Source organism: Lissotriton helveticus, chromosome 11 (genome assembly GCF_964261635.1).
Source record: "Lissotriton helveticus chromosome 11, aLisHel1.1, whole genome shotgun sequence".
NCBI lineage: Eukaryota > Metazoa > Chordata > Amphibia > Caudata > Salamandridae > Lissotriton > Lissotriton helveticus.
The window spans coordinates 799,102,550-799,117,903 of NC_136072.1; the positions used below are offsets into that span (position 1 = coordinate 799,102,550).

Genomic DNA, 15,354 nt, shown 5'->3' on the forward strand with positions numbered 1-15,354 from the left:
ACTCCGGCCTCCTGCTGCCTCTGCTACGCGGCAGCCCTCCCCGCTCCTGGCCTACTTCTCCGTCTCAGAGCCCCGTCACCATCTTGGGCCAGGCGCCCGGGCTGGCGTCGACTCCCGAGCCTTGTTACTCCAGGTTCTGACTGCGGTAGGCTTTGATTTTGGACCCCAGTGTGCGTCGTGTCCGCCACAGTCCTTTTAGTGTAAAAAACTGGACTTTTGGGCAGGAGTTAAACGTCAGATTAAAGCAGCTCGCCAGGAGCTACGGAGGTGCACGTCGTTGGCCATGCCCCGAGGGCTGTTATGATTGAACTCTCCGTTATCTGTTTTTAATGGCTTTTGGTTTGGGCAAGTGATATTCATGAATAGTATTTTAACTGTTTTTTAACTGTATTAACATGTACTTTTATGGTGTTTTTTAAATGCCGAATAAAGGATTATTGATTGATTGATTGATTGAATAATCCGCAAATTCAGGCACCTAGCTCTCTAGCATCCCGTTCAAGCATAGCAACAACCCCTCCAACACCTGCCTCCTTTACCTTTACAAATAATTGGGAACAAAGGTATATTGAAACCTAAATTGCCCCCAATCCTCTCTGATGAGCTAGAAACTCAGCCCACTTGATGAAAGAATGGCCCACCACCCAGATGTCAACCAAGTGGTGTTATGCTGTTCCTCAAACAGGGAGAAGAAAGGAATAGGGGGAGTCAAAACGGAAGGCAAGGACCCACTTGGTTCAAGTAAGTTCTATAGTTGGGAATCCATTTGTTGGATTTTAATGCCCTCACACACCCTCTCAGGTGTCATGCTTCATCATATGGTCTGCTCACATTGGGTCGGCGGTGCAATACCCAACGGGCTCACCTAAAAAGGGGCACTTTATCGGAGATCTTTTATCCAACTGCCGTGTGGTGAGGTGCGGGGCCAGAAATGTGTAGGTGAAATAAGATAAGGCTGGGAGTACCTTGCGTTGATTATTTTATTCTGGGGGTCTCCTGCCCTAATTAAAAACAGTGAGCACGGCACTCATGAGGATGTAATCCTATTAGTGTGTCCGTTGCTAAGTAGTGGAGATCAACATTTTTCTCGCGTTGTGTTAAGTAACTTGCGATTCTTCAGGACCAGGAAAGAGAAAAACAAGAACTATCTACACTTTAAAGTCGATGGCCTAACATCAAAGCCAAAGAGAATACTCAATTCCTTGTGTGTGGATGTACCTGTGATAATCTGGATCTACCTAAATTATAAAGAATCGAGGCTTCATCAGTACCCGGTGGTAAACACCTTGCTCCTGTGTGTTGGGAGTTTAGCTGCCTTATGTGCGTCCTCACGACCTACCCTCTTCACCGGGTCCTCACGTCCTACCCTCTTCACCGGGTCCGTGAGGCCCAGATGGCCTTGTCCTCTGCCGCTGGAACCTCCACTCAACCTGAAAGGAAACAAAACAGTAGTAGCACCTGTATGAGTCAAAGGACCATTGCCCCAAGTGCAAGATGTCTTTGCGTGCCCAGCCTTCCCTCCCTGCCTCCTATGCCGTACCAGTGTGGAAGGAATGCATGCCATAATCAGCCGGGGCAAGCCTAATACCTCCAGTAATTTGTGTAACACAGACATCACCTGTAACGCCGTAGCCTTCTTCACAGACATGCCTGAAGCAACTCCACAGGCAGCTCATCGCTCACCCCACACCACCGGACATTGCCCTTGTGAATCTACAGCATGCAATACTATGCTCTTGCCCTGTACTCTTTGATCTGTTTAGGAACTACGGAGCTAAATCTCCCATCTACCCACCCACCTTAAATCATCTAACCACAGTACTCCTCCCTAACCCCTACCTCCTCATAATTCTGACACCTGGAACGTGCCAGAAAACATCCACAACATAAGGGAATAAAATAAGAATATCTCCGCCACATCCCTGTGCACCTTCGGCAACTGTTGCAGAACATTGCAAAGCAAATTCCATATTTTCGGCCTCCTGGTCCTGCTTACACTCCCCTTTTCTTGCACCCAACCTTCCAGCATCCTGCTGACCGATTCCCCCGCCGATGGGGCTTAGCCGAACAACAATGTCTGCATGAATGCTGCTCCTGCCAGTTTTCTTGTAATTTTCACCCGTGATAGGCCCTTTTCAATTGAATCCAACATTAACTGAATCCTATCCTCTGCCCTCTTTCAACCCTTCTCCCTACTCTGCTGAGGCTAAGAATATCCTCCATACCTGACCGTAAGCTCTCCAAGTCAACTGCACGAGAGACCCTGCCACCAGTTGTACCATCCTGCTTGCCTACAGACCACAACTTATCCAGTATTAGGGTATCTTTCATAGATTCACATGCCTGAATCATTCCCCGTCGTCGAGGCGGGAGTCCCACGGTAAATTATATACAATAGCAGTGCCTAAATAATTCTTGTAGTAGGCTGGAAAAGCCCAAAGGTCTAACTAGGCCTCAAAACTTAGCAGCCTATCTACATCATTATGTAAAAAGACCTGAAATAGTAGCCTTAGCCAATCAGCTGACCTCACCCTCTAGAACCTTCCCAGCTCAGGCAGTTCTCCTCAGATTTTCACCGCACTTCGTGTGTAAGGGAGTCTCCCTGAGTGCCTACTCAGTTTTTTTATCTTTATTCCTTAAAATGTCTGAAAAGAAGGCTCTTTTCAAAGCTTGTGGGACCTGCTTCAAGAAGAGAGTCCATGTTGATGACCAGCACTCTGACTGCATTTATTGCCTGCACCCTTCACATGTTGTGAAGGACTGTCGAATTTGCCGTACCTTCCCTCAGAAAACTATCAGGGATAGGGAGGCAAGGGTTCTTTTGTGGTTGAAGTCTTCTTCCAATGATGATGAGGACAAAGCCTCTACCTCCAGCAAGAGAGCTAGATCCAAAGAAAGTGCTTCTCCTGAGAGAAAGAAACGGGATGGTGTCTTCGTCGACGAGGCCTTCGTCGTCTGGGCCGTCGATGGTGTCTTCGTCGACGAAGAAATCGTCGACGAAGACACCAACGGCGGACCCGTCGACGAAGGCCTCGTCGACGAAGACACCATCGACGGCCCAGACGACGAAGGCCTCGTCGACGAAGACACCATCGACGGTCCCGACGACGAAGGACTCGTCGACGAAGATACCATCGACGGTCCCGACGACGAGCGACCCGTCGACGAAGACATCACCGACGGTCCTGACGACGAGGGACCCGTCGACGAAGATACCATCGACGGCCCCGACGACGAGGGGTTCGTCGACGAAGATACCATTCACGACCTCGTCGACGGCAAGATCTTTTTCATTGACAGGACCGTCGACGGAGATCCCGGTAACCGGGGCTTCCGCTCTGACATCTGCTCATCGGATACACGGTTCCCCTCCAGCAAAGATACAATTCACTCATTTTCAGATGAAAACGTATCAAAGGCAGGATTATTCACATATTTCTCCACTCTTGCCATCGCACATTTTGGAGACATACATGGAAGAGGAGTCAGATGAAGGGGAAGAGGATGATGGTCCTTTTGGGATTGCCCGTCACCCTTCTCAATTAAATATTAAATTTCAGGAGGATGATGAAGAGGAAGTTCATGATCATTATACACATGATGTTTATTCCACGCCATATCAGTCACCTCATACTAGACCTTCTCAGTCTGAGGACACTACGCATTTACCAACCTCCTTAATACAGGATTTGCAGGCTATGTTGGCAGATTATCGCCAGAGATTTCCATCCAATCAGGGTGCGCCTGCTGGGTCACCTGTTCCAGTTCCTGTGCCAAGACCTCCGTCACCAAGAGCTTCATTGTCGCCACAGCAAAATACTGCACCAGTTCCTCAAATTGACGACAGTTCTTCCAATGATGATGAAGAAAGCAGGGAAGAGGGAGAGTTACCGGATAAAACACCTGTGGATCCTTGGGAGGATTATGTCATCCCTATGCCTTCTCCACCTCCTCCCCGCCCTTCAGATTCTCCACCTGAAGATATTGGTGGTTTCCACAATATTATGCAGAGAGCTGCTAATCGATTTGAGTTAGCTGTCACAGTTGAACAGTCGGACTGTTTTTTACATGACTTTAAAGAGGGATATCGGAGAGTGGTCAGGGCCATTCCTATTATTGATTATATCTGGAAGGAAGGCCTCAACATAATAAACTCCCGCTTCGATTCCTGCAGTCCTGCCAAGGATAGACAAAAAGTATTGAGCACCATCTGATACTCCTGCTTGTTTAATAGGTCACCCTCGACCTGATTCTGTAATATCTCAGGCTGCGCAGCAAAAATCCAAAAATCCTTCTGCTCCCATTTCAACGCCACCTGACAAGGAGGGAAGAAGGCTTGATGCAATTGGAAAGAAGTTTTCAGCAAATGCAGCAGCCTCCATTAAGGCTGCTAATTCATTAGCTATTCTAGCTCGTTATGATAGACAAATGTGGTCTGAGCTCACGGAATATCTGGAAATGATCTCTGAAGATCATCAGATGGAGGTGCGCAGAATTGTACAAGAGGGTGAAAGGGCGGCCTCAGAAATTATTGATTGCGCCCTGGACATTTCTAACACCAATTTTAGACAATTGGCTGGAGCAGCTGTGCTTCGGCGTCAAGGTTGGCTCAAGGCTACCACTTTCAGGCCTGAGGTCCAAACCAAAATCTTGGACATGGCATTCGATGGTGAGTCATTGTTTGGGAAGCACATTGATGATGCTTTACTGGCTATTAAAACTGATACCGATACAGCTAAATCTCTTGGAACCCTGCAATACAAGAGGGGATCCTTTAGAGGAGCAAGAGGCCGTGGTTACTCATCCAGAGGCAATTATTCCAACCAACAAAATCGCCAGTATCAATATAACTACAACAAGCCCTACTACCTATCTTCTTACAGGCAGCCTGCCTCTGGTTCTTTCTTTCGGCAAGAGGGAAACGACGCTCAGGCAATCAAGGCCGAGATTCCAACAAGCGCCAATGAGCTTTGCCGGATGTCAGCCACTCACCTTTCCCTTCCCGCGGGCGCCAAAATTTCCGCCTTTTACCACCAATGGCGGAAGATAACTTCAGATCAGTGGGTCCTGGATTTGGTCAGCAAGGGACACACTTTGGAGTTTTTGCAGAAGCCTCCGACAACGCCGCCCAGGGGTCCCCCTCCCCCTCGTCTTCACTTACTCTTCAAAGAAGCCTTAAAGATGCAACACAAGAATGCGATAGAAAGAGTCCCTCCTTCTCAAAAAGGGAGGGGGTTTTATTCTCGCTTCTTCCTCGTGGAGAAAAATTCGGAAGAGTGGCGTCCAATATTAGATCTGCGCAACCTCAACAAATATCTAAGGAAACAGAGTTTCCGCATGGTAACGTTGAAGGACATTCTGAATTGTCTCAACGAAGGGGACTTTATGGCTTCTCTGGATCTACAAGACGCCTATTTCCACATCCCTATTCACCCGAACCACCGCAAATTCCTAAGGTTCCAAGTGGCTGGCGTCCATTTCCAGTTCAAAGTGCTTCCAATCGGCCTCAAATCGGCCCCCAGAATCTTTACAAAATGCCTGGCTCCAGTGGCAGCAATGTTGAGGTCCCAGGGAATGCAAGTTTTCCCATACCTCGACGACTGGCTGTTAAAAGGTCCAACCAAAAACTCGGCAATGGAAGCGGTCAACAGTACGCTTTCTCTCTTCTCGAATCTAGGACTGACCCTCAATTCAAAGAAATCTCAGCTCCAACCTCGTCAACAATTGACATTTCTGGGTGCAATCTTGGACACATGCCAGTGCAAAGCATACCTGACACAGGAGCGACAAAACAAACTCGTAAAACTAGCAAAACAGATATCCGCAAGAAGGTCACTTTCAGTTCGGATATATGCTTCCCTTCTAGGGATGTGCTCATCTGCGATCAACCTCATTCCTATGGCGAGACTCAGAATGAGACCGTTGCAAGAAGAGTTACTTCGTCAGTGGAAGCAAGTCAAGGGATCATTCGACGACCGCATCAAGGTCACTGCCAAAATGAAACATGCTCTTCTTTGGTGGTCAAAGGCACACAACTTGTCGCCGGGCCTCACCTTTCTCCAAGAAATTTCGGAGTTCACCCTGACTACGGATGCGTCCATGGAAGGTTGGGGGGGTCACCTTCAGGACCTTCAGATCCAGGGAAGATGGTCTCGTCCGTACCAACAGATGCACATCAACAGCTTGGAACTAAGGGCCATTTTTCTTTCCCTACAAGCCTTTCTGCCAAGGATTGTGAATTCGTCCGTGCTGGTGCGTACGGACAATACCACCAGCATGTTCTACATAAACAAACAGGGAGGAACAAAATCTCTTACCCTATCACTGCAAGCGCAGGAGATATGGGATTGGGCCCTGACTCACGGCATATCCCTCAAAGCAGAGCATGTACAAGGAGTTTGCAACTCTCTAGCAGACAGTCTCAGCAGAACGTTCGTGGGCTGTCACGAATGGGAACTCGAGCACCATCAACTAGAGAGGATCTTTCGGTTCTGGGGGAAGCCGACGCTGGATTTGTTTGCCACGCAGCAAAACAGCAAATGCCTGTTTTATGCCACCAGGTTCCCAGAACGGGGGTCAAGAGGAAATGCCCTCCTGATGAGATGGACCGGAATGTTTGCGTACGCCTTTCCTCCGATTCCGCTCATTCCGAAGGTGCTGCAAAAGATGAAGAGGGAACACTGCACTCTCATCCTCATTGCTCCACGTTGGCCAAGGCAAGTTTGGTTTCAGGAGCTCCTTCTGTTGTCTCAACAACCTCCGTTTCGTCTCAAACCGACAGTGTCGATGTTGACAAGGGAGGGAGGTCAAATCCATCATCCGGATCCTCAATCGCTGCACTTGCACGCTTGGCTCCTGAGTTCCTAGAGTTCAAGGACCTGAACATCTCCTCGGACTGCAGGGAGATATTGTCGCAAGCACGTGCGCAGAGTACCATCAAAACATATCGTTTCAAGTGGAAGAGATTCTGTTCATGGTGTGGAGATAATGAGGTTCATCCACTTCAGGCTCCTCCTGAAGCCATCCTTCCATACCTACTGTAGTTGGCTAAGGCAGGTCTAGCTTTTTCTTCTATTAAAGTGCATCTGGCAGCAATATCCAGATTCAGGAAGAGTTCCAACAAACCATCCTTATGTTCATCCTCTTTGGTCAAGCAATTCCTTAAAGGGCTATTCCGAGCTTTTCCGCCAGTTCGTCCTCCTCCTCCGGAATGGGATCTTAATGTTGTTCTTTCCCAACTTCTAAAAAGGCCTTTTGAACCGATTCATAGAGCAGAATTAAAGTTTCTGACTTGGAAAGTGGCAATCTTGTTGGCTCTTACTTCAGCTCGCAGAGTTCGTGAAATACAGGCCTTCACTATTACTCACCCCTTTCTGCAATTCTCTAAGGACTTTGTTACGCTTAGGACCAATCCAAAATTCATTCCTAAAGTACCAACTCAATTCCACATTAATCAACCGGTCAAACTCAGAACCTTTTTCCCGGATCCAAAAACTCCTGCAGAGAGGGTTTTACATTCTCTGGATGTGAAAAGGTGTCTGAAGTTTTATCTTCAGAAGACAAAGGACATCCGCAAATCTAAACAACTTTTTGTTGCCTATGGGAAGGCCACCTTGGGTCAAGCTGTCACAAAAGCAACTATTGCCAGGTGGTTGTCTTCTACAATTACTTTCTGTCATGACAAGGCCAACAGACCTTTATCAAGGAAGGTCAAAGCTCATTCCACAAGAACAATGTCGGCGTCTACGGCCCTTTTCGCTGGAGTGACGCTGGAGAACATTTGCCGAGCTGCTACTTGGAAAAGTGTACACACTTTTACCGAACATTACTGTCTGCAGTCGGCGGTCCAGGATGACACAGCTGTTGGTGATGCGGTGCTGCAGCATCTTCTTCACTAAGGTTGGATAGCTTATAGTCTTTTTATTCTTCTTTTAAAGTTTAAGTATTTATAATGCTGTCCTATCAGTCATGTTTTTGAAGGTGTTGATGCATATATTATGTTAACAAGTTTGTACTCTATTACCTTCCTGGTTGAGTGGGGATAGATATATGTTTTCTTTGTCTCCCACCTTCCTCTATCGACAGACATGATGTTACTGCTTGCTATTCTGATTCAGGCATGTGAATCTATGAAAGATACCCTAATACTGGATAAGAAAACGAGTTACTTACCTGTAACTACGGTTATCCAGTATTGGTATCTTTCATAGATTCACATGCACCCACCCTCCTCCCCGGTAGGGCAGTTCTTTCTATGGATACTCATTCTCACTTGTGCTGGGAAAATCTGAGGAGAACTGCCTGAGCTGGGAAGGTTCTAGAGGGTGAGGTCAGCTGATTGGCTAAGGCTACTATTTCAGGTCTTTTTACATAATGATGTAGATAGGCTGCTAAGTTTTGAGGCCTAGTTAGGCCTTTGGGCTTTTCCAGCCTACTACAAGAAATTTTTAGGCACTGCTATTGTATATAATTTACCGTGGGACTCCCGCCTCGACGACGGGGAATGATTCAGGCATGTGAATCTATGAAAGATACCAATACTGGATAACCGTAGTTACAGGTAAGTAACTCGTTTTCTTCTCTAGCATGGTCATTGGGGTGTCCTTGGCCAACCTACAGAATCTCCCCCACTATGAATGAGATAATCATATTTTAAAGGGATGGGACTCCATGACTGGGCGTATTTTAAGTGTCCAGTCCCTTGCCTGGCTCAGAGGACTGTTCTCATACTGCTGCTTGCCACCTCTTCAGGGACCGCAGCACCACAGACTCCCTACACGGCTGCTCGGTGTTTGCCTGTAGCACACCAGGCAGGATATTAGTTGAACACCCCCCCTTCACTTTTTGTTTCATCATCCCACACCTTACCTTCCTTTTAATAGTCCAACACTTTGACACCTCGTCAGTCCACCTTAACTCCCCAACTGTGGCCCGCACCCATATTTTACCTGCCAGCTTGTACATAACTGGCAGTGGTAGGGCCACGTGCGGCATTGTGGGAGGCCAGCTTAGCCCCTCCAACGACCCTATCCACTGGGCACAGAGCGGCATCTTGCACTCACCCTCACTGAAGATGACGACGCCACCCTCCACTTTTGCAATGGAGAACATGCCATCACCACTTCGGTCACACGCGCTGAAAACTGGTGCGCTGGGCAGGCAGAGGACACCGCCCCCTTACCTCCAACCACGAGGTCGAGGCGCCCAGCCTCTTTAAGAAGCCACATCTCAGATACTTTGAGCTCTGCCTCAGACCTATTATTTACGATATGCCAGTACATACAGCTGAACAAACACCCAATTATCGAAAAACCATAACTCTCTGAAAAAACGCTTAATCTTAATCTCTTCCCATTAACAGCCTCCAGGTCACCTGAACCTGAAATGGTGGCAGGTAGCCACATTTAATCCCTTATATAATCTTCTTATATTGGACTACAAATTTAGCCCAAAACAAAATGGCAGTTATTGGACTGTGCCACTTTCACAATTTACCCAGATGGCAGACCTCCCTATAGTCGGCTGCCCCCCAAATCCTCCTTTGCCTCCTGTCTCCCAATCGTCACAGGCAGCAATGTTAATCACATAGCTGTTAGAAACTGTCATTCAAGTTTGGAATGTATAATTATTTTAACTATAAAACAGACACACAAAAAAAGTCTTGCCCAGACTAGCTTCAGCTAAAACAGCTGCAAAGGGAGAAGTAAAATAACGTGCAGTGAATTAATGTTGAGTATAATATCGGCGTTTGGTAGGAGGGTATGTCCAGTACTTTAAATGGAGATGTAGAAGTGCAGGTACTCACTCCTTGGAGTACCTGTTTGCTCCTGAGAAGTGCCAGTACTCTTTCATTAAAAGCATTGGAGCAGTGCTGAGAAGTGCAAATACTCGTCCTTTCAAAGCAGTCCAGGTACTCCGTACAAGACAGGCCCATTTAAAGCACTGGGTATGTCAAAAAAGGAACTACAAGCCCAATTCGCAATATTGTTAACTACCAGTGGGAGAACATTGTAGCTATAGTCTGAATACAAGAATGAGTTTTTCTCAACAATTGAGATGCTGTTCATCACAAACTATGCTACAGGCATAGCAAATATTTGAGTCTCGATAAGAGGCTGCAGGATCATGTCTGTGGGTTGTGGTTTGAGTGAAGAGAGCTGTTAGTGCAAGCAGTTGGAAGGAACCGTTAGTGCAAGCTGTGCAAACTGTATACCCAAGCGCAGCAGTAGTCACACAACTGCATTACCTAAGCACCATGGGGTTCTTTTCATTGCTGGTACATCTTCACTCCACTGAAGAGGGGTTGGGGCAATGTATAACAGTTGGCAAGCACCAATGACGATATTGAAAGCAACAATAGAAGAAAAAAGAATGCATATCGGAGTGGGGGCACTTATGAAGAAATTAACCAGTACTTCGTCCATTCTCCATCAAAGGGGAATCACACAAGAGAAGGTCAACCCAGGACCCACTTGCTCAATGAGAACCAAGAAAAAAAGAGTGACATTGGTGCCAACCAGTGGTAAAAAAAAACAAAAAAACAGGCAGGCTCTTCTAAGCACCCCGCTTTTAATGTATTTTTTTATTAAGAACAATAGACTTGCATGGATGTACTGTTTAGGTGAGACCCAAAAAGGCAAAGTTCTCTTATTTTGGTGAACATTTTTTGTCCAGAGCTATAGGTGTACCTTTTTGGACATAAAAGTGATAATCTTCACCCAAAATGCATTTAGATTTCATAAAGTAGCATGGTTGGAAGGTAGCTGTTATCCCAGTCTGTTCAGGAACAGTAAGAACATTGAAAATGGGGCCTAAATGGAACCTCCAATGCGATGTAATAAATGTTATAATTTGGGAGTGCCCCAAGCCTGCTCTACTGAGTCAGGAACAAGAATGAATTTATAACACTACTGGTAATAAGGAAATATTATTTGGCACATTCATCCCTCAATAATCTTGTGGCCATTTCATGTAAACATGCTGGTATCTCCTAATCCTGTTTTCATTATTAAAACATATCTGAGTTGTAATTGGATATCTTGTATGGGGCTTTTCGACAGTTCTTGGGTAGAGTATTGTTGTATTAGACCATGGGTACTCACAAACTTTCTCTCGTGGGCCAAATTTACAGAGTGGTTTGTGTCTGAGGGCCGCACCGGTGGGGGCGGGGTCAGTGGTAAAGGGGGCGGGGCTAGAGCAACAAAAAAAAACAGTGACCATGAGGTTGATCACAGGTCCCTGCAGCGGACGCCTTCGTCCACTGAGCCACCAGACCCGGCATACACACATCTCTCTCTCTCTCTCTCTCTCTCTCTCTCTCTCTCTGTTTCCCTCCCTCTCTTTCTCCCTCTCTCTCTCCCTCTCCCTCTCTTTCTCCCTCTCTCTCTCTCCCTTTCTCCCCCTCCCTTTCTCTCCCTCTCTCCCGCTGTCTCTCTGTCTCTGTCTCCCTCAGGCGCCTGAGAAGGTGGGGGCTGACAGGACTCATACACAGACAGACTGCAGGGAAAACAACATCCTGCCAGCACAACTCTCCTTCACAATAATCGAACATGCTTGCTAAGCTCTTGACCTGGCCTCTTTAATTTAGCAACTGGGAATATTTAACAGCTGCCAGCATTGGTCTTACACTGCAACACATCTGCTCTGCCAAATGCGATTCATCATAGTGCAGTTTATTCGAAATGTTTGCACAGCGCACAATACAGATCTCACAAGTTTGAATGTGCTTATGAACAGAAGAAGGCCTGGTGAAATAAAGTATTTGCCCAGGTCGGAAGGCAGATATGATTCTCTCTCTTCCTGCTTCCAGATGTTCCTGTTCAGACGTTCCCAAATCACATGTTTGCATGCAGGTGATATTCTGCTGCTAAACGAGACGTACATTATTGGCGCACAATATCCAGATCACTAGTAGCATGCTCATTCTTAAACAGGTGTGTCTTTATAAACATAAAACTCAGGCATGTCGAATACAGACCTCTCTTAAAATGTTGGACTTTGAGACAAATATTGGGAAAAATCTCTTTAGGCCCCGTGCCCCGGCAGCTGCGAAATGATCACCTGGGTGGGAGCTGTTGAGGCAGGCGTGAAAAACTTCCTCCTGTTGACGCTCACTCCGTGTGCACTTTCTCCTCAGTACAGTGACTGTTTGTTACCAGCCAGTGATCCGACAGCAGTTATAGTCGGGTAGCCTTGCTCTGAAAGAACATGCAGGGCACCGCATTCACGTGTTGCCCCTCTGCTGAAATGAATTGTCCGGATTTTATTTTTCTCACCTGACGACCCAGACCACGTGTTGCCAGCATGCCTCCTGGCAGTGGCCTTCATGATCGTTGGAACTAAAAAAAACATGATGTTAAGAAGGTTCCAGCTTCCAGGAGACATAGCCTGTTCCTTCGAAAAAACAAACTCCCCGCCTTTGGCAGAAGGATGTGGCTGTATCTCACAGGGGCCCCCCTGGCTGTGATGTTAGTAGCCAATTGCGCTGCGCACTAGTGCACGCTTGCCACCTTAAAAACAGTCCCCCCCCTCATCCCCCCTACTAGCTACGCCAGTGTTCACTGGGGAAATGGTTCACCTCTCAGCACCCCTGCACCGCCACTCTGACTATGGCGGGAATAATCGCCCGACCCCCACAGAGCAGCAGTCTCTCGCGCTGCTGCAGACATTCTTTAAAAAAATTTAAAAAATAAAAACTCTGGTATGATGTCTGCAAGGTCCGCGGGCCGCCAGGGAAGGCTTGCCGGGCCGCCAGCGGGCCGTACTATGAGTACCCCTGTATTAGACTATTATGGAAGGACCAAATAGAGAGCTGAATATATCCCTGTTAAAGTGAACACTGCAACCCTTTTGAATAGAGTACTAATGTGGGAATTTTTCCATGTATACGAATTGGAAAGCCAATTCTACGTTTTGTAAACACGACTGTTTGCACCCCGATTCTATAGATACATTTATCATCCTGAGCTTTTATATTGATTTGTTCCTCTATAATATTCAAAGTATGTGAACTTTTGCTGGAGAAGAACATTTTGCTGATCTCTCCTATTAGGGAGGGTGGAAGCTATATAGATTCTAACTGAGGAACATATTGGCGCAATTGCTGACATTAAAATTGTACTAGGGTCGGTGGCATGGAGCTGAGCAACATGGGTATACAATCCTTATATGTAATGAAAATCAAAAATGTATTTGTATCTTCAATGTTCTCTTGAAGTGTGCATCTTAAGAAAATTGTTCTAGGGTGCTGCTTCACAGCTGAAAGTTAGTCACAGCCTATAAATCTAGGGGGTAAGCTCATTTCAAGAAATATTCTTACAGGAAAATAGCATTACCTTCCTAAAACGCCTTAATTGTCAGACTTGGCTATATAGAGCATATTTGTCTTCATGCTGCACAGTGGTACTTATGATGTTGTTAATACTGCGCCTACTATGGTAGTACCTTCCTTTTGCTCTGATCACCAGTTTCTTTTTCCTTGACTACTTCTTAAAACCACCCCTCATCATTTACCTCTTTTATTTTTTTTAGGGGTGATCCTTTACATCCTTCTGGTTGGGTACCCCCCTTTTTGGGATGAAGACCAGCACAAGCTGTACCAACAGATCAAAGCTGGAGCTTATGATGTGAGTAATAAACTAAAAATTATTCCTTGGTATGGAAAGTTTGCTTAACTGATGAGAGGCCGGAAAGCCGGCAGAGCTTTGTTTGGAGTTCTCTCCTTGTGAAAACCTATGGCCCTTATTACACATTTACAAAATTGGGCATAATAGCTTGAGGTATCACTATGATGGTACCTTTTTTTTGTTTGTTTGTTTCGTTCATTTGAACCCTATTGTTGTATGTTAGTTATTACTTTAATAAAGTATGGAAGCTGCCGCATTCATTTACTTCTGAGCTCCGACAGACATGCTGTGTGACAACAGGCAGTTTTGTGCCCAAGATTAATTGGAGAGCAATGAACAAATGAGCCTGCCAATTTTTCTGACTCTCTGAACTTGCCAGCCTGCTTGTGAATGTTTTTTACAGTCTTGTCTCTTGTTAACTTTCCTGTCTTCAGTTTCCATCCCCAGAGTGGGATACCGTCACACCTGAAGCCAAAAACCTTATAAACCAGATGCTCACCATAAATCCCGCCAAACGAATCACAGCACACGAGGCGCTCAAGCACCCATGGGTTTGCGTAAGTAATCTCAGCAGTGTATCGTCTCATTTCTCATCTCTCATAAAAGTGGCATTTTACCTGGCATAGATAGTCTCTATTTCAGCCCTCACTCACGCATTCCGTCAGAGAATTGGGGCGGATGGCAATGTGAAAAGTAGATGAGACCTGCATTATTAAAAGAACCACCGTTCTCAAGGGAAGAAAAGTCTTAAACATTAGCAAGAATTTTAGATCTTGCCACGGCTCTTGTTTAGCAGAGTTATCAGAAATCCTATAAACAATCGAGTCAGTGGGGAAACAACTGCACTGACCATGAAGTCAAATACAATGCATAGTTGTGTGATCACACCAGACACTACTAGGAACAGAATTACTTACTTTAATTCAGTACATTAATAACACAATATTGTAAAATACACTTGGAAATAAATATTGACAGCATTTACTTAAAACCTTTGGGCCCTATTAACAATGGTAAATGCGGCCGTTGGTGTATATTTATGACCAGATTTATCTTTATATACCTGCTAAGAGTTCAGAAAGGGCTTTCTGGTAGATGTGTATTCATTTGTGAATGTGGATTTCTCCACCATGCTTGGCAATATTTAAAGTTTTTCGCATGTTGGACAAGGGAAATCACATTATTATTGCATTATCCCCTGTAACTAAGTGCACAAATCAGAAAGGTATGGTAATACCACACCCGTAGTATTGGTATTTACAGAGTGCAATATTTGCACCCAGAAGCGCAGAATAACAATAAAGCCCGAAGACTAACCGTAACAGAAAGCTGACTAGTGCCACTTGTTGTCCGAAAAAGGTCGTATGCATGAGAGGTAAACAGTAGCCCTTGGAACATGCTAGCTGCTATAACAACCCAACCTAATGGTAGTTGTCACTGCCCGACTAGTATGTATCCAATGTTTTGTGAAGATGAGACCTTCAATAGTAACCTCTTTGAAATATCTAATTGCTTCTGTATCCTGTTCCTCCACCTTACCTGCTGGCTGCAGTATCAGGTTGGACCTGAATAATATTTATGTAAAAGAACTAACTTCAGTAGTGGAACCCCATTGCTATAATTGCTTTCTGATCCTTGCCTTTGGTACCTAACTTTGTGTGACTGGTCATCGCAGCCCAGTTCTTTTTTGCTGTCTATCAGCAGGAAGCAAAATTCGGCTTCCCTCTTG

General features: G+C 45.8%; 1 protein-coding gene across 32 annotated transcripts in view; it reads left to right on the forward strand.

Moving 5' to 3' along the window:
* CAMK2B (calcium/calmodulin dependent protein kinase II beta) overlaps window positions 1-15,354 on the forward strand; it is an 866,219-nt gene that overhangs the window by 540,053 nt on the left and 310,812 nt on the right. For all 32 annotated transcript variants that reach the window (XM_078666806.1, XM_078666785.1, XM_078666796.1 and 29 more), the window contains exons 9-10: window positions 13,531-13,625; window positions 14,060-14,182. In XM_078666806.1, the coding sequence (XP_078522932.1) occupies window positions 13,531-13,625; window positions 14,060-14,182 (218 nt within the window). The remainder of the gene's footprint in view (window positions 1-13,530; window positions 13,626-14,059; window positions 14,183-15,354) is intronic.